Source organism: Electrona antarctica, assembly GCF_951216825.1.
Source record: "Electrona antarctica genome assembly, chromosome: 16".
NCBI classification, from domain to species: Eukaryota; Metazoa; Chordata; class Actinopteri; order Myctophiformes; family Myctophidae; genus Electrona; species Electrona antarctica.
Genome location: NC_136797.1, coordinates 23907668 through 23927588, shown reverse-complemented (window position 1 = coordinate 23927588; position 19921 = coordinate 23907668). Strand labels below are relative to the sequence as shown.

Below are 19921 nucleotides of genomic sequence, written 5' to 3'. Positions count from 1 at the left end.
TTTTCAGAAAACTCAGGATTTAGAAGACATTTGTAGAATCGTCCTCAGGTCTAAATGGGTTCAAAACATTCAAAACAACACGATTGATACAAAATTAAGGATTAAAAAAAACGAGAGATTTTTTATTTCAAACAAATGTGCACTTCATTTTGGCTACAACAGGACACATCACACACAGGCTGGTTACCTGGCCGGTTGTCTGTGGGAGGCGACAGCAGGTCCCTCATCTGTGCATCTTTCAGTCCCTCCACCCACTGAACATCCAGGGTGCGTAGCAGAGGACAGCTAGAAGTGCAGAGAGCCGAGACCGCCACCCAAGAGCAGCCTGATAGCAGCAGCATCCTCAGACCTGCAGCAATGGCAAGTTCATTCATACAGCATATTGCATATATCAACTCACATTTATGCTCGCATACTTTATTACTTATTATACTTTTTATTTATCTTTGTATTTGTTGTTGCTCAGAGAATACAGTACATAATATTACAAAGATCTGAACTTCCGAACTTCTGAACGGTCCAAGCAAAGCTAAATATTCTGCAAATGTAGAAGAATCTAAGAATTTCCCTTCAGGGTTACAACGGAAAATGGGCCCTATTTTTCCATTTCCCTGTTTCTAGAGTTTGTAGTTAACCTGAGGTCAACAAATAAACAAATATAATGCTAATGTAATTACAGTCCGTGAATAATCCAGAAAGGAAATGGGGGAAAAAAGAAAGAAAAAAAGAACAGCTTCCAAACAAAGGAGTCAGGAGTCTCTCGGGAACCAATTATCCATGTAGGGGAAACATACCAAAGCATTCATTGAAACTCCTTGTACACAATGAAAAGAATCTCTTCAAAGATAACCAATAGCTGAACTCCAATTTTAGCAACAAACACTATCATTCCATATTGCTCCATCAACACCCATCCAGTGATGCTAATAGGGTGCATTTTGCATCCCAAAACGCAGGTTATTGATAATGGACCCATCCGTTGACCTTTCTGGGGGTCCCATGGATGCACTATACTGTACTCAGCACTGTACTGTAATGTGGTGCTATTTAATTTACTTTATGTTTGCATATACTTTGCACTGTTGTTTGCAGAACTCTTTGCATTTGGCTAGATTTTGAATTGTGTTTCAGATACATTTCAGATACATTTTCTACATGAATATAACCATATTTTAGTTAAATGCTGCAATTTGTAAAAATGACAAAATATGACTCCTAACGTCGTTGAAGCGGGACTCATAAAATGTCCCTGGGACCCACCTAAAAGACCACCCCTGGATCCCGGGACCCATTACATTGAAAACCTATTTACATCACTGCCCATCACATCAATACAAACATAAATTAACCCATTAAGACCTGCATGGGGATGATTCTACAAAATGCCTTCTAAATCAATGGTTCTCAAACTTCTTTGTGTTTTTGTTTTTGTTTTACAATGATTCAACAGTATCAATTAGACATCCAGTGGTGTACAGTAACTAAGTACATTTACTCAACTACTGTATTTATGATTCTGAAATGCACATTGTGACATTCTGCATAATGACTATACTTCAATACTTTTGTACTTTTAAGAAAGTCAAATAAGTAAAATGTGGAATGCAGAATCTACTGTACAGTGATTGGTTGGGAAGACAAAGTAAGCTCCATTACCACAGCAATACGTGAGACCACAGCCACACTAGGCAGTGACTCAAGTGGTAGAGAGGGCCAGCAATTTACAATTTACAATTTAGGCATTTAGAAGACGCTCTTAATCCAGAGCGACTTACTTTAAGCAAGAACAACACACGGTACATAATAGGGCATTCACTTCTAGTCATTTTTACTAGTTGACTAGTTGCCTAGTTTACTAGTCGACTAGTCGACTAGTTGTTTAACTACCTATTATGTAAAAAATAAAATAAATTAAAGAAATAAACTTTTTTTTTTTTTTGGAAATAAATATGTGTACATTGAAACACTGTGTACATGGTGACTATAACTATAATCTACCTGATCTTGAGGCCTACAAAATCGGGGGGAAAAATAAAAAATAAAAAATAAACTTTTTTCCCCCTTTTTCTTAGTCAACTAGTACCAACAAGGTCGACTATTGGATTTACTAGTCGACTAGTTGCTTAATGCCCTAGTACATAATACTGTACATCAAATACGTAGAAATAGTCATCAAGGATCATAAGCTAAGAGCCACCTCCGTCTAATGGTAGAGTATGTGTACAATGACACTATTGAGTACACACTATAGAGTGCTATATGTCTACATAAAATGTCTAAATGTAAAAATCGAAATGACATAAGTTTAGCCTTTGCATACGCCTGTAAGGTCGGAAGGTTGGAATCTCATGGCGCCCGGGAGTCCTTGAGCTTCCTTGATGCTTAACCCATTTTGGGCGGGAACCCCTTTTGGTGTTTGTTATATTTTAGCTATTGAAAAATAGCAGATCTGTAGCTGGTCTGCTATTTTTGAAAAATCGTGAAAATGTGCCTCAAATCTTTGAATATATATATTGTTACAGAGTGAACATTTTAACTCAAATCTTTGCTTCTGGAACAACATATTTTCAGATGCGAGTCGGTGGCCAATTGCATATCATTTTTGGGGTCCTTGACATGAAATATTGAGCACCACTGATACAGAAACATGGGTTTTTCAGAAAAGTGTCAGGATTTAGAAGACATTTTTAAAATGTCGACATCAGGCCTAAATGGGTTAACCACTAACTGCTCCCGATGAGCAAGTTGGTGCCGTGCATGTTTTCCTCCGCCGTCGCTGTGTGTGTGTGATGTAATATTCTTTGGCGAATCGCACTATATAAATGCATCATTTAGCATTTACTAATGATCTACCTGGAGTCTGGACTAGGGCATTAAGCAACTAGTCGACTAGTTTACTAGTCGACTAGTAAATCCACTAGTCGACCTTGTTGGTACTAGTTGACTAGTTGATAAGTAATAGGTAGTACAACTAGTCGACTAGTCGACTAGTAAACTAGGCAACTAGTCAACTAGTAAAAATGACTAGAAGTGAATGCCCTAGTCTGGACTCCATATATACCACCAGCAATAATACCACCGACTGGCATGCTTCTTAATTCACTTACCTGGCAGTCTGTTGATAATCCAGCTAAGTTGTTTCTTGGAGATATTGGTCCAGCTGAGGTCCAATGCGACCGGCTGTCGACGGATGATGCCACTCATCATGAGAGGTGTGATGGATTTGCAGCGGTTCAAATCAATATGCTTCCAGAGCCGCTTGTCACAGCACCTGGCGGGTCACACGGGTCACAGGAGGAGGAGTCACACGGGTCACAGGAGGAGGAGTCACACGGGTCACAGGAGGAGGAGTCACACGGGTCACAGGAGGGTATTACTCAGTTATTATGTCTTCATACAGTTCCTTCAGTGAAACAAAGTCAACAGGTGGCGATAATAAAGCTGTTTATGGACAGACCCCTTAACCCCATTTTGACCTGAGATCAGATTCTAAAAAATGTCTTCTACATCCTGACAGTTTTCTGAAAAAGCCATGTTTCTATGTCAGTTGGTTCTTCGATTTTTCAAAAATAGCAGACCTACAAGCTCGTAGCGCGCCACTCGGTGGCGCGCTACGAGCTTGAAGATCTGCTATTTTTCAATAGCTAAAGCATAACATAATGCTAACACCAAAAGGGGTTCCCGCCCAGAATGGGTTAAGTCGGATTTATGCTTCGGTGACAAAGTGTTGATGAAAACGCAAAAGTTATTTTTGCTGCAGGGACATGAATCAAGCTTCACTCAAGGCTATATAGAATGTCTAAAGTCTGATTTTCATACAGTCTTAGTTGTTAGTCGTGTATCAAAAATACCCCCCATCTACAATCCCACGACGCATCACAGTGCGATGCGTTGCGAGCTTGTAGATCTGCTATGTTTGTGTGAATCAAGTCTCTCAACACTCACCATCTGTTCCAAGTCCTGCAGACACGCATGCAGACACACAGATCCCTGTGAGTCAGGTGACTGAACACCGTCATCCACACTTCCCTACGCATCACGTGCGTTTCACCGTCGTCTAAGGGCAGCCTGTCGGGCGGGGGGATGATGGGAGGGGGCCGGATCACGTGCCTCTCCATCTGAATGCACTTTGGCGGCGATCGGCAGGGCGGAGGACGGGGGCACATGGGCGTTATCGGAGGGCTTCTGTTCCAGCCCAGCGGCGAAAATCCGCGCGGGGTCCCGTTCACCTCCCGCCCCCTGCTGTGGCGCAACCAATCGCCCAGGTCGCTGCTCCCGTTGTTGAGCGGCGGCCTCGGCTTTGGCTCCTCCCTCTCGTTCGTCGACGTGTCGGTCTTCGCCGGCCTGTGGTTTTGATTGGCCAGGCCGTCCTGTTCCGTTTTCGGCGGTCGTCTGTTCTGATTGGCCAGGCCCTCCTCGAGTTTAAGGCTCCTCCGGCTCTGATTGGTGGTCGAGTCCTCCGTCTTCAGTGATTTACGGATCTGACCGGCTAAAGACTCCTCGCCCTTCAGCGGGCGCCAATTGTCCTCCGTCTTAAAAGGCCTGCGGTTCTGATTGGCCACGCAGTCCTCCGTCTTTTGGATCTCCTGGTTAAGTTCCTTGCTCAGCTCCTTGCTGAGCTCCTTGTTGGGGAGTCGCCGGCGCTGCTGCTGCCGAGCCTTTAGCTGGCCAGAGGTCTTCTCCTGCAGGGCGTCACCTGAGTCATTGCTGGTGCCAGCTCTGGGAGAGTTGGAGGAACATTGGTCATTCTCTCTGGCAGCTGATGTCCTCAGCAGTGGACTTAGAAGAACCTTGGCTTTCTCTTCAAGACTCCCACGTCTCTCCTTTTTGGATTCTTCCTCCTCCTCCTCTTCCTCCTCCTCTTCCTCTTCTTGCTCCTCTTCCTCCTCGGGTTCCCTTTTTCCCTTCAACCGAAGCCTCTCCAGTGAAAATCTGTCTTCTTCGTGATCTTCTCGGTCCTCTTCGTCGTCACCGTCGTCGTCTTCTTTCTTTATTTGCTGCAGCAATTTGGTAGTTAAGGAATCTTCGGGTTTTGAGTGCTTCTTCTGTGAGGGAAGGGAACAGAATTGTCACATTTCACTTTCAAATATTTTCCATTTTGAGCAAGCAGCTTCTTTGTACCCCCAAACCCACCTCACCCCTGCCCACTTTGACAGGCTGGAATGGCTTAGGGTCGACGACAGAGTACAGCATCTTGCAATGGGTCTGGTCCACACCCACAACACCAGAGGAAGTGCAACGAACCATGTACAACCCAGATTCGGCACAAACAAGGGACTAAATTATTTGCCACCAAAATGTGGAACGCCCTGCCAACAGTCATTAAGACATGCGAATCCCTTGACTCCTTCAAAACCGCTCTCAAAGGGCACCTACGGACGGCTGCAATTCGAAACTGGCCCCCGTAAAAATCTGAATCCCCCCCCCACCACCCACCCCCTTTTCTCCTCACTGTATATTTTTCTTTTCCCTTTTTACCTCCATTATGATGAATTCCTGTTCTGTTCTTTGTCTATATAGAAGTGTCTATTTGTACGTCTCTAAATGTTTTGATGAATTGAACAAGGTGGACCCTCTTGTAAACAAGTGTAATGCTTAATTGGGTCGTCCACTCACAGTTAACAGTCTTTGTATTGAGTTTGTGCTTGAAATGTACTGTAATTCTGCAAACTGTTAATAAATATTTCAATCAATCAATCAATCAATCAATGTAATGGTATAACATTTCAATGTAAAATTGTGAATGGTTTATTTAGAATTAGTTTGAACAGATTTGGCGCCAAGCTTGGAGTCGATCAGTCGAATCACCTTGGAGTATAATGGAGAGTCATACCTTCTTTTTGACGACAGGTTCATCATTGGTATCAAATAGTTTCCTCTTCTTCCTAAGGGGGTTGTCTTCAAGCCTGGGCCGAGATGAGGTATCCAGAGACAGCATAGGGGGACGTTTCTTAGGAGGTTCCTCGTCTTTCCTCTTTGAGGTTTCATCGCGTTCTGCTTTTCTTTTCACTACGGACGTGGTACCCAGGGCTGTGCCCATCGCTGTCGGCATCATGGGAACCTCAGGCTCCTCTTTGATGTCCCGGTTTAGCCGTGGTTCTTTCAACAGCGAGCCCGGAAGATTGGACGCATACTTGAACCCTGGCCCCCTTTTTTGCTTTAAGGCCAAAAGGTGAGAAAACGGGAAAGACAACTTTATACTTTAGCTCTTTGTTAGTACGATTTACTTTGTTAGTACGATACACTTACAGTATTTAATTATCTTTTCATAGTTTCAACAATACTTTTAATGTCGAAGTGACAACAGAGTATGAAACCTGATTTATACTTGCCAGTGTCACTCGCTGGCATGACATGGCAAAAATAGACCATCTACAAGCTCACAACGCGACGCACTGCGGTGCACTGTGAGCTTGTAGATCTGCTATTTTTGTAGTGTGAGTAAAGCATCATACAGAATATAATCAAGCATATACAGAATGACATTGACGCAGATGCTTACTTTCCCTGTTTTTCCTGCATGGTTACACTTTGGACATTCCCAACAATTTGGAAGCTCATCGTTTACAACTCCTCCTGAATCTTTCACCTGAGTAAGACAGAAGAAAGGGAATGGTTAAAGGATAACTTTAGTTTTTTTCAACCAAGGTTCATGTTTTAGGTTGTTATTAGAGAAAGTAAAGGATGAGTGTTAATTATTTTTCATTTGCTGCTTTCTTTCGTTTTAGGGATTTTAGCTGTTTTTGACAGGGGGCGGGGGCATTCGAACATGGGGCTAAATATGTATTTTTTTGCAAATTTTTATAGCGATTTATTTTTTTATTATTTACTATAGTCCTACTAGACCCCAAGGAATTATATTTGACCACAAAAGATCACGGGATCTACTGAATGTGTCAAACTGACATATTGAGCCTATGACACACAGTGTGGCTTCCCCCCAGTAGGCTACCTTCACATTCAGTAGATCCTGTGATCTTTTGTGGCCAGATGTAATTTCTTGGGGTCTAGTAGGACTATAGTAAATAATAAAAAAATAAATTGCCATAATATTTTGTTAATAAAGACGTATTTAGCCCCATGTTCGAATGATGAATGCAATGAAAATAAATTAACACTCATCTTTTACTTTCTCTAATAACAACCTAAAATATGAACCTTGGTTCTTTAACCATGTGAGGCAAGACCAACAGTGGCAGCAAACAGATTTAACTGCCATACATAGTTGAGCAATTAAGACAATGTGTGATGAGTTGACTAACTTGCCTTAAGGCAGTTAGGATGAACAATCTCATTGCAGATGGAGCACTCCATGAGCATGAGGTTAAACTTCTCCTCTTCGTCTTCCACTGTGTCCTCCTTCCCTGCCTCGCCGCAGACCAAACACACCGCCGTGTGGGGCAGCACAGGCTGGGGGGGGGGGGGGGAGAATAATATGGAAGACCATTTAGAGCACTATGCCACTAAATGAGGTCACAGTCACTCACACCCATCGCCGGCCTTACTTGCTACCGCAGATCTAAACATAACAAACACTTCTGATAAATAATTTTCTATTTTCTATGAAACTTTCCAATTTCTAGAGACAATTTTTCGTGCCTCAAAGCATGAATTAAAACATTTTTCACCTCATAGAATTCTAACCCCCTAGTCCCCACAGTTGTGGGCAGGACATTTACCCAAGTTCCTGTTGATTAATTATCGCGCCACGAAGTGACTGTTATTGCTTATTGGAACAGTATGCTATTTTTGAATAGCCAAATCACCAGTGGCGTGCACAGACATTTAGAGGGGCAGGTGCTCAAGGAAAAAAAAAGGGCACCTTATGCAGCGCGTGGAACCGGCCGGTTGCCTAAATAGTGTGAGATTTATAGATTCTGGGGACTAAATAATATATTAGAAGCGTTTTATTAAGAATTGATCAATGTCACCATGGTCCACATACTGTACAGTGTAAAAAAAATAAAAATAAAAGTTTTTTCTTTTTTTTCAAAAGGGCACATTGCCAAAAGGGCAGGGGGTGCTCTAGCACCCCCTAGTGTCTATCTGTGCACGCCACTGCAAATCACACAGATGCTTTCCCAGTTTGAATGAGTTAAAGCACTCTTGAGCAGGGGACTCACGGCGATGCACTGCCTCATGATGCAGGATTGTTTCATGCGACCAGGCCCTCCGAACTTCTTCATGTCTTTGCAGAAGTGGCACTCTCCACACTCTGTACGCAGGCATGCCTCACACTTCCGGCAGCGCGTCCGTCTCCTCCTAGCGCCAGATGTTCCGCGACTAGCCGACAACTTGACGGCTGATGCAGGGGACGCCGCCATCTTGGGTTTGGGCCGGTTGGGGGGCCGTGGCTATACAAGGATAAAAGCGAGAAAGAGTATCTTGTCAAGTGGTAAAAAGAATGCTTTTTGGTTATAAATATTGGTGGTGGTTTCTAACCGACAAGACATCAGGTTGATAGTCGCATGCAGGCCTGGATCAAATTATTGCACTTTGCTCATTTGAAACCATTTTCAAACAAAAGATATCTGATGAGGAAACGTACAATGAACGATAAAATGCTAAACACATTAAGAAAAATCCAGATTTGGCACGGAAGCCCAAACCGTTGTAAGTTTGTTTATTGTCACATCCAATAGGCTATAATAGAGGCAGTAAAATATTCTACTTCAAGCTTCTCAACTGTGTGGATAATAATAGAATACAATAAGACGGGGGGGGGGGGGGAATAGTACAATAATAGGAATAAAAAGGATGAATACAATAGTGTAGACATATTGCTTCATTTTTGTTTTGGGCATAAATAACTGAATAGCCTTGTTTTCTTGACTTGTGATTCATAAGCCATATTCCTTTGTTATCTACGGCATTGGTGCAGCAGTTAAAAAATGCCAGTGGCTGAAATGAGCTGTAGAGAAATGTAATTTAGACTAGAGTGATTGAGCACCCTCAATCACTCTAGTCTATTTCATCCTTCTGCACGGCGACATTCTGAGACTTTATTTAACACTGAATAGTCCACTCGGTGTTAAATTACCACTCAGGATTTTACAAAAGGCTAAATAACCGCAGCTTTTCGCTGTTAGTGGCACTCGGTCAATAGTGAAGGGCTGCATGTAAACCACTCAAAGGGAAAATACCCCCAACCAAACACATAAAAACCCCTGACACATTTCAATTCATTTACATTGAAGACATTCAAGAACTTCACACCTGCAGTGCACACACACACACACACACACACACACACACACACACACACACACACACACACACACACACACACACACACCATTATAAAATTCCCAAATTTGAAAGCACTATATTTCTAAAATTATGAAACACACACACACACACACACACACACACACACACACACACACACACACACACACACACACACACACACACACACACACACACACACACACACACACACACACACACACACACACACAAAGGGGTGCACACACAATCAAAATGGCAATGTGCATCAACTCATATTTGCACAACAGCAATACAGTAAACAAACTGTCGTCCACATCAGAATCAGGCTTATTGTCCCATTACAGGTTCACAGGCATAAACAAGTGGGTGAAACTATCTATATGTATCTTTCATACAAGCACTGCCATTTGTAATTAGTTTTCAGTATAAAGGGATGAAGAATAAAGACAGAGTGAAGAGCAGGGGGAGACGGGATATAGGATAGGATATAGTACAAGTCAGCGAGACCACTTTAAAATCCATTCAGGTTCTGCCAGGCTCAAAGAGAAACAGAGGCTTTTTCACTCGGCATGAATCGCTATGACATACAGGGCACATCACCACATGACTGATTTATTACAGAAGAAATAAGATGTGACCTATTTAACCAATTTTGACCTGAGATCAGATTCTAAAAATGTCTTCTACATCCTGACAGTTTTCTGAAAAAGCTATGTTTCTATGTCAGTCGTTCTTCGATTTTTCAAAAATAGCAGACCTACAAGTTCATAGCGCGCCACTCGGTGGCGCGCTATGAGCTTGTAGATCTGCTATTTTTCAATAGCTAAAGCATAACAGAATGCTTGAAACACCAAAAGGGGTTCCCGCCCAAAATGGGTTAATAGTACTGTGTAATGAAGAAGACAAGCCTTTTGATCTCCGCAGTCATTGTCCTTGTTACATTCTGTTCCTCCTCGCATTCACGTCCTCCTCACTTTCAGATATACCAACTAGAAAGAGACATTACACACACTGTAACCACAGCACTGTTTCTCAACATCTGGTGCGGGGCCCACCAGGGGTCCAAATGGACCCTTATAGGTCTAAATGGGTAAATGGAACCATGTGGGGGGTCCTGGTGGTCCCTGGACCCAGACATTGAGAACCAGTCCACAGATGCAAACCTTTTCCTATATACTGGGAAAGACATAATGGGAGAAAATCCAGGGAAAATATATATAGCAGATCTACAAATTCACGTTGTGTTCTTGTAGATTGACTATTTTCGCAAGAAAGGAGAAAAAAACCCCGGAGTGTTTAGGATAGAGCCCTGGGGGACGCCGGTCAATTAAGTTCCTGGTATTCCTGGTTTCAGGACCCAATTGGATGTTTCATCGCAATATTGTCAGTGACACCACAAGTGAGAGCAGAACAGAGATTAGAGGAAATACTGCACAAAAATGAATTTGTACTGTAAAGAGAGCATCGCTTTGGGAAATAAAGATCTCATTTTGTGTGTGTGTGTGTGTGTGTGTGTGTGTGTGTGTGTGTGTGTGTGTGTGTGTGTGTGTGTGTGTGTGTGTGTGTGTGCGTGTGCGTGCGTGCGTGTGTGCGCGTGTGTGTCAGCAGTGCAGATTTTCCTAGCATCAGCATAGCAACAGCCTCGTTCCATTCCCTGCCAGAATAGTCTATGACACACAGAGACTTGTAACCAATAAGAACAGTATTAAGATTATCAAACTAAAAAAAGAGAGAAAGCACACTCCAGAGCACATTAGATCAACTCACTGTAATGATAGCCATTAACCCATTTTGGGCGAGAACCCCTTTTGGTGTTTTAAACATTTATGTTATAATGTAGCTATTGAAAAATAGCAGATCTACAAGCTCATAGCGCGCCACCGAGTGGCGCGCTACGAGCTTGTAGGTCTGCTATTTTTGAAAAGTCGTCAAAATGTGTCGCAAATCTTTGAATATATATTCTTTCAGAGCGAACGTTTTTAACTCAAATCTTTGCTTCTGGGAGGAGGTCCCTGGAACTATACATATTTTCAGATGGGGGTCGGCGGCCAATTACATATAATTTTTGGGGTCCTTGACATGAAATATTGAGCACCACTGATAAAGAAACATAGGTATTTCAGAAAAGATATACATTTCTAAGTCAGGCCTAAATGGGTTAAGCAGAATGACTGGGGAAATCAGACAATCAATCGGCAGTATTAGACAGACAGTATTAGACAGTATTGGACAGTATTGGACACTGGACAGTATTAGGGAGTAGGGATGTTAATAGTTAATCGTTAATGGATTAATCGCCGTTAAGAAGTTAGTCGGTTAAACTTAACAGTTAATGATTCATCGTCAATAATTGAAAATGATGCGGTTCTATCATTGGGTGGTTTTCTGTGAATGTAAATGCTGTCTGCGCGCGCTGGGTGGCCGAGGAACGCACATACAAAGATGCCATCGCATGGCCTCCATATCGTCAATGGTCAAATAAATATTTGATTAAGGAATATAATATGCCTTTTGTATTATTTCTGTATATCAGCAAAATGTAGATTTGTATGTTAGACATTGAGGGAAATTAATCAACTAACAGGTTAATCGATCGATTAAGATTATCAAAACGTATCAATTAACTAATTGATAAGTAACTAATGAATCGATAATTCACATCCCACATTAGGGAGACATTTGGAGCATGGCCTGTGTAATTAATCTCTATTGACCACTTGACGTGACGGCGCCCCTATTTTGGGGCGTTTTTACTTTATTTTAAATAGCATCAGTTGCTAATCTTCAAGTCGACAACAAATCTTGGCTTGTAGATCTGCTATTTTTCAATAGCTAAAGTATTACATAATGCTTAAAACACCAAAAAGGGGTTCCCGTCCTGAATGGGTTGAATATCTCAAACAACAGGATGTCGTGGGACTCGACGAGTACGAGTGCATACCCCATACATTGAGGCTAATAAGTAAGTCCTGCCCGCAGCTGACCCGGTTTGAATCCAACCCGCCTTTCCTGTCTCCTCTTACACTGTCTTAAATGCTTCTACAGTTTAATGTGTTTCTCAATCCTCCGTCTTAATGTCTCAATGCTTAATGGTTTATGTAGAGCACTTTAAATCGCCTTGTTTTTGAAATGTGCTCTACAAATAACCTTGTCCTATTGAAATGAAGCAGAAATGAAAGACTAAAAATAAAATCAAGTCTCACTCAAACGATAGCTTATGGCCTATTGATGACTAGGCTATATTGATGTGCAGTGTCTTAAGTACCTCTCGAACAGACGCCACAGGCGACAAACCTCAAGACCGGGACTATACAGACAGACATTAGCATTAGTCTCGAGACGGCTGTCAACATGTTCCCCCTAAATCACCTCCCATCCGCCATGTCTGCCAAGTTAATCTTTTAAGGCAGTGCTTCTCAAAGTGGGGTCCGGGGATTCCTTGAGGGGAAGGTGGTTCCAAATTGATTGACCCTTTACAAGCCTGTAACTCTGACGTTAACTCTAACGGGTACAGCTAGTTCCATTTGTATACTGTCAGGCCATAAGCCAGTTTATCCATCTTGCCTATGGATAAACATAGGCAAGATGAGTTCATGATAACTGTTCGGGGACTGCTTCTTTGTTATCAGAAGACTTATAAGTGACACATCATTCAGCCCAGCTATCACCACAGACGATCATGCATGTCTGTCTCAGCCTCCTGATACGTGGTGGGATGATATCTAAATTGTATATATGGGCTTGAACAGCGGAGAACACCAGCGCTAAAAAACGTATGCCCAGCCCACTCCTTTGAAAACCAATCCTGACACCATCTCAATATGAAGGACCACCCTAAAATTGTTCGTTGTTTCTGCAATGCAGTTATCTTTGTACATATCTGAATGGTTCCTTACCACCCAGTTTAGCAGAGAGCTCCGATTATCTGGCCTATACACAAGACTACCAAATAATAAAATCCCAAAAGAAAAATGTAGACGAGTGATGACACAGTGATGACATTGGTCGAAGTGCTTCACCCTAAAGTGAGCTCAAAGAAGTTCTTGTAAACCTGGCAGTGATCTCTATCTAGCTACTATAAACAGCACAGTTAAATCAAAGTACCGTAATAAATATAGGAGAGTATAACTCATCAGAAATGGTTTAGCTGAAGGAATGTGACTTCACTTGTAGCAGATACTATTGAGTGCAGCCTTAAACCACTTGAAAAAAATGTTTCTATGTCAGTCGTTCTTCGATTTTTCAAAAATAGCAGACCTACAAGCTCGTAGCGCGCCACTCGGTGGCGCGCTATGAGCTTGTAGATCTGCTATTTTTCAATAGCTAAAGCACAACATAATGCTAACACCAAAAGGGGTTCCCGCCCAAAATGGGTTAATCCCTACAGTGAATACTTCATTGACTGGAGTCCCACTGGGTTCTATACTAGGTCCCCTCCCTTTATTCCCCTCTCCATCAAATCTCTTCACCAAAATCGGGCTGTAGATCTGCTATTTTTGCTTAATTATTTTCTGTTTGTCCCAGAATAATTCTATACTGTATTATAGATAAATTAATTAGCCTTTAGGACTCAATAGTGTGAGAAACTGACGTATGTCCTAAAATGTCTACGTTACTTTAGACACAGCCAAATTACAGAGCAGCTGGCACTGGTGAATATAAGTCACCACAACATCAGTACAGCTAGTCTTTTTTCAGTACAAGTGGTACTGTACACATACATACAGTATGCATGGGGATAAGCTACGCCCTATTCCAAAAGGTGGTATTCATATTTGTGTAACTGTGCAAAGCACAGCTGGCCCTAACATTTGTCTGTGTTGTCCAAGTTCTATAGTTTAATTCCAGACCATGGTCCCTCTGGGATTTTAAAACATGTTCCTGTAATTGTTCTCACTAAATTGCTGGATGTCACAGTCATTTCAATGTTTTTCTTTTAAACTGCAAAACAGTTCTGTTCACATTAACTTCTGCAAGAATTGTAACGATTGTAATAATTAATTTGCTTGCTGGCAGGTGGCTTGATTATTGTATATGTACACTTTGACATTCTTTGGGGCTTGTTGTTGTTGTTTCTGTACATTACTAGTATATTAGTAGTAGTAGTAGTAGTAGTAGTTTTTGTGTCTGATTTTTTCTGCTGTACTGCCATAACAACTGAATTTACATCATGGAAACAATAAAGGTCTGTCTATCTATCTGATCGACTATCTAAAATAATTTGTGAAAGCATGGTGCTCTTATAATTAGGTTGATTGTAGGAATGCACAGGAGATGGAAATTGAAAAGAATATGTTTGCATATTTCTGGAGGGATGGATTTTAGTCTGGTGGATGCACTTCAACTATTCAATTTAACACATTCGCTGCTGCTGTATGGCCACAAGTGGTAGTTAGCTTGCATGGGCCGGAATTGGGGAGATCACTACTCAAGCGTGAGTTTCCGTATCGGCAAATGACAGGAGAAGAAAATGCTAATGTTCAATGTTCAATCGCGATGCTGTGAAAAATCTGAAATCAGATCCGAACCTCGGATATCTGATCAGCACAGCGGACAGCGACGTAGTTTCAGAGAAAACAGCGAGAGCAGATGGTAATTATAACAGTAGTCTACACAGGCACAAGCACGGTGAGGAAGGCGTTGCCTAGCAACCGGCTCAGGGCTAAAAGTTGTTTTTTAATGGTTCCGTTTCAGATCCATACAAAGTGATATAAAACGTATATACGTCAGCCGCAGACAATAGATGGCTATACGTATTAAATGACATACGTCAGCAGCAGTCAATGTGTTAACCACGTGGCATCATTATTTTGAGCAAACTGTACATTTTATACAAAAACATTAAATAAATCAAAAATAGCAGATCTACAAGCTAGCTCACATTATCACTAAACAGTTTTTTCACTATGTACATTAGCATAGTTAAGCTTCATGCCATTTGACTACTGTTATTTATATAATTGGAAGTTCTACTTAAAACCTTTTCAGTGTCCAGAGTGTGGTCTTACACACCTGATACGTAGACACTGCAATCAGTCATTCTAGAAGTGTTCAACTTTAATACAAAACTGAACACAAGCTATAATGGCATTCTGAATAACTTTCAAATGCATGTGATAATTGTGTCAGGTGCAGGTGTGTTCAAAAGTTATAAAATCACAGCTGATATCAGCAACACGCACATAATCCATTTATATTGCTTTCTAGACTTTCTAGGAACTGGCACTAAGTTAAACCATTTACTGCATTTGCATGTCCAGCAAAAAGTTGTGTAAAAAAGAAAAAAAAATATCACAAATAATGAATTCCTCCTCCCAACACTTAGGTAGCCAATGTATTAATCTAAGGGGGTGTGGCTCAGTAGTAGAGTTGCATTATGTGGGGAGACATAAGCTAACCAAACATGTTTTTGCTGAGTAAACATTATCTTAAATATAAAAGCTTTAAACAGAAAATGTCTACATTAAATTTCACTTGACTCTCCAATAAACCAATAAATAGTTGAACAGAATTCTGAGGAAAAGCTTCTTTCAGATGGGAACAACTTCACTTGTCTCAACAACACAACCAAATAGACACAACTATTAATCATTCATCTTCCCCTCTTCATCTGTATCTATACTTGAATCTCCACGCATCACCCTTGTTTGTCATTTCCCCTCTCTCCTCTGGAACAACCAACAACTGCCCAGAGGAGCAGAGATGTTTAAACAACTCCTTGCTGCGTTTACCTGCCCGACATGCACCCCCACATACAAACATAGATAAACACATGAACCAATGTCAATAAACCTCGCAACAACAAAGGGCATAAAGGAGAAAGGGGGGAGAAAAGAAAAGAAAAACTAGCGAGGAGGAAAACGCAAACAGTTCATTTATCTTCAGGTGGCTCCATTTCCTCACTGCCCTCTGAGACGCTGTTCAATGCTCTCTGTCTGACAGACGGCATCGCTTTGGTGGCCCGACTGTGTCTGCATGCCTGCAAGGGGTTCAGTGTGCTAACCTGCTCAGTGTCAGAGTCGTAGTCTTCATCGTCAGCGCTCAGCGACATTGCCATGGCTGGTTCTCACACAGCGTCCAGCACACAGCGAACTGACATGGCTGCAGCCTTCTCCTCCTCCTCCTCCTCCTCCTCCTACCGCTACTGCTGATGTCTACCCTACGGCCCTCCCTCCCGACTCCACAGCTCCACAATACCACCACCAGCAGATGTGAAGAGGGGAAAAAAAACACGCAGCCAGCACAGTGGAAAGCAGAGGCGCCTTTTCCTCATGAATATGGACTACTCCCTCTATGAGAGGAGGGGTACAGAGAAGCACAAGGACCAATAGGAAGCCCCCTATGCATTATGATACATCTGATAACTCGCTATAGGGATGTCAGTCCTCCGCCGGTGAGGGGAGAGAATGCAGAAGTGGTGGGATTATATCCATGAGTATTACAGGGTAGGAGAGCTAGGGGGACCGGTACAGCCCAGGGACAGATGGCATCTTATTCCAAAAGGCAAATACAAAGAGGCCCCCAAGACCAGCAGCTGGCCTTAAGAGGCACATAATTCAATATAAATCAAATCCATATGTTGGAAGAATATGACAACTATACAATACAACGGTTCCATTGTACTACTGTATGTCTGAAACGTGTTCTTTTCTGTTCGTTTATTATTATTTAGTACTACTGATATTACTTCTTGATGAAGTTTAATGTTTGCATTTTAAGCTAACAGAATGATTTCTGTTTCAAACGGACCTATTGAGTATTTTATAAAAATACCCCTTTTATAATATTTTCATAAAAGGCTTTGTAAAACTGCACTGTACTTGAAATCAGACGTGATTCAATTGGTTGTTAAGGGTGGCTGATTCAATATGAGAGAACAGACAATATGGATTTTTCATTGTAATTATGTCTCATTTTAGATAAGAATAAGCTAACATAAGATAAGAATTTAATAAGGAAATAATGCGGATCAGGTTTAGTCCACGGAAAAAGGAATGGTGGAACCGCCTCTTTAGCCAATCAAAAGTTAGCATTTGCAACTGAACCAAAGATTGTTAATTTAGGAAGATACACCACCCCGATTGGAACCACTAGAGGCAACATGGTACACAAATCCTACAAATGGTTTCCTAAGTGGGCACCGTCAGATGGCAAATCTCGCGAACGTCCTACTGTATGTTTACTGGTGCTAGATCTTGAAAGGTCGATAATACAGTAGATTTTCTCCTGATTTGTCTCTCTGAAAAAGGTTTTAATATAAAAATCTTGGGAATATTGTGTGGCTTGTGATGATGATAGGGTCCACTATTTAGTTCAGTGACCATGGAGCTAAAATGGTTCAGAAGCTGTGTTCACGTTCACTCTCCCATTGGAAGTAATAGACTAACCTGCCTCCCGTCTCCTAAAAAGTAATCAGTCCACTTCACACAGATACGGGAAGTAAACCAGAGATGGCATGTCTTGCTATTTCTATGTCTTGGACTGAACTGACTACACGGATCTATTCAGGAAGTGACATATAGGTCATTTCATTCACCCAAAAGATGAGTTTGAACGAATCATTCAACGCTTGTTTAAAGTTGTGTTGTAAATGTGAGAAAGTGTGACAGTTTATGGCATATGTATATGGCAACAGTTTGTGTTGTATGATGTCAAACAAGACTACATAAGGTATTGCAATGTTGTCGACGATGACTTAGATGGTGAAAGAGAGAGACTTAGTGAGGCCACCCAGTGAGACACTACACATAGACAAGAGACAGACACGCAGAAGAGAGAGAGAGACATTGATACAGGGCAAGATAGAGATGATGTCCTGGACAGTTCATAAGAAGGGCGTGCCAAAGACAGCCGGTTATGTTGCTGTGGCAGTGGGTGACAAGGTGTACTCGTTAGGGGGAGGACTGTCCATGTTCAACGGTTCCAATGATCCGATGACCGACGTGCAAGGCCAGATTGATGTGCATGTCTTCAATACGGTGTCTCTGCAGTGGCTAAAGTTGCCCGTGGTGACGGCCGGAAGAGGGCGTCCCCTTGAGGTTCCCCAACGCGTGGGCCACACGGCCGTGCTGATAAAGGATATCATCTACATCTGGGGTGGGTTTAAGTACACAAGGGAGTACTGCAACGTCCTTTATGCATTCGACGTCGACACCCACAGATGGTCCAAGCCCAAGGTTTCTGGCAGCGTTCCACAGGGGAGGTGCTACCACTCGGCCTGTGTCCTGGGTAAGGTTGTGTATATCTACGGAGGAAGCAGGCTGACTTACACCAATGACACGTACAAGTTGGACACCGCCATGATGGTCTGGTCTTTAATCAAGACCAGCGGCACTCCGGCACTCGCTTCGTCGTTTCACTCCGCGACCATCATCGGGAAGAGGATGCTCGTGTTCGGGGGGAAACAGGACCATCGCACGTTCCACAACAACGTCAGGGTGTTTGACACGGAGACCAACGTCTGGCTGAGCACGGCTTATGCGCCGCGTTTTCCGGGAGGATACTGGGGGCATTCGGCCTTTGCCTACAATGGCGAGCTATACATATATCGTGGCATATCCAGGTGGTACACAAACAGCACACAGAACCATCTGTTGTGGAAGTTCAATCCAGAGACCTTGTCTTGGAAGCAGGTCGAGGCCAAGGGGAAAGGCCCGATCCTTATGCTGTACTGTGGCTGCATGGTAGGAGATCGTAGCGTCGTCTTTGGTACGTACAGAATGGACTACGATCAGATCATTCACGTGTACATCTTCGACCTGTGTCCGTGTCTGAAGGCCTTATGCAAGCTAGCAGTCATTCAGTACGGTCTGAAGCGGGCTGGACTCCCACACAACATCAGGTGGGAACTCACGGCCATGTCTACCAACAGGAAAAGAAAACACAGCATAGCCCGCTTCAAACTAAAAAGTAAAAAAAGTAAAACTTTAGTGAGCCCACTATAAAAGGAACGGTGAGCACACTAAATCATTATTCCTATGCACAGCTTTGTGTGTTTGTGTGTATTTTTTTGTTTGTTTGTGTTTGTAGCACGGAATGTGACGATTTGATTGGTTGATTTGGCATGATGATGTATGATGACGAGAGCCCCTAGCTAGCCCCTCCCACATCCATCTTTTAGTTACCTTAGTTGTCTTAAACAAACATGCAATTCTCATTGACAATGAATGGAGAATGTTACGTCATAGTGTCTGAGAGGCATGGTGTCCGTTTCACGTCATGATGATGAGAGCGCCCCTCACTTCACAGGGGTGTGATTTTTATTTAATTTTTTCAAACGTTATTAGAGTCTAATAACGTGTGGTTTCCCTATGCTGTCCATAGCTGTGAATGCGTCCGTAGTAGAGAATCTCTGACATCATATATTCATATTCATGATGTCCTCCATACTAGAGAATCTCACATTGATGACGTTGGTATATGCCCAAATATGGAGTTTCACATAGCTCCAGACTGACCTCAAAGTGTAAATGTTAAATGGTGCATTTATATAGCGCTTATATCCAAGGCGCTTTACATAGATTGTGCATTACATTCACCCATTCACACACACATTCATTCATACACCGATTGCGGCGGAAGCCATGCAAGGTACCAACCAGCACATCGGGAGCAATTTGGGGTTCAGAGCCGGGATTCGAACCGCCGACCCATAGATCATTGGACGACCTGCTCTACCTCTTGAGCCACA

General features: G+C 42.4%; 1 protein-coding gene across 1 annotated transcript in view; it reads right to left on the bottom strand.

The window, feature by feature from the left end:
• kdm2bb (lysine (K)-specific demethylase 2Bb) overlaps nt 1-19921 on the bottom strand; it is a gene marked incomplete at its 3' end in the record, with an annotated part of 48370 nt that overhangs the window by 12405 nt on the left and 16044 nt on the right. Inside the window, exons 13-19 of the mRNA XM_079524313.1 lie at nt 8124-8354; nt 7267-7410; nt 6503-6589; nt 5834-6157; nt 3946-5045; nt 3108-3271; nt 188-349 (exon numbers count right to left, since the gene is read on the bottom strand). Coding sequence (XP_079380439.1) covers nt 188-349; nt 3108-3271; nt 3946-5045; nt 5834-6157; nt 6503-6589; nt 7267-7410; nt 8124-8354 — 2212 coding nt within the window. The remainder of the gene's footprint in view (nt 1-187; nt 350-3107; nt 3272-3945; nt 5046-5833; nt 6158-6502; nt 6590-7266; nt 7411-8123; nt 8355-19921) is intronic.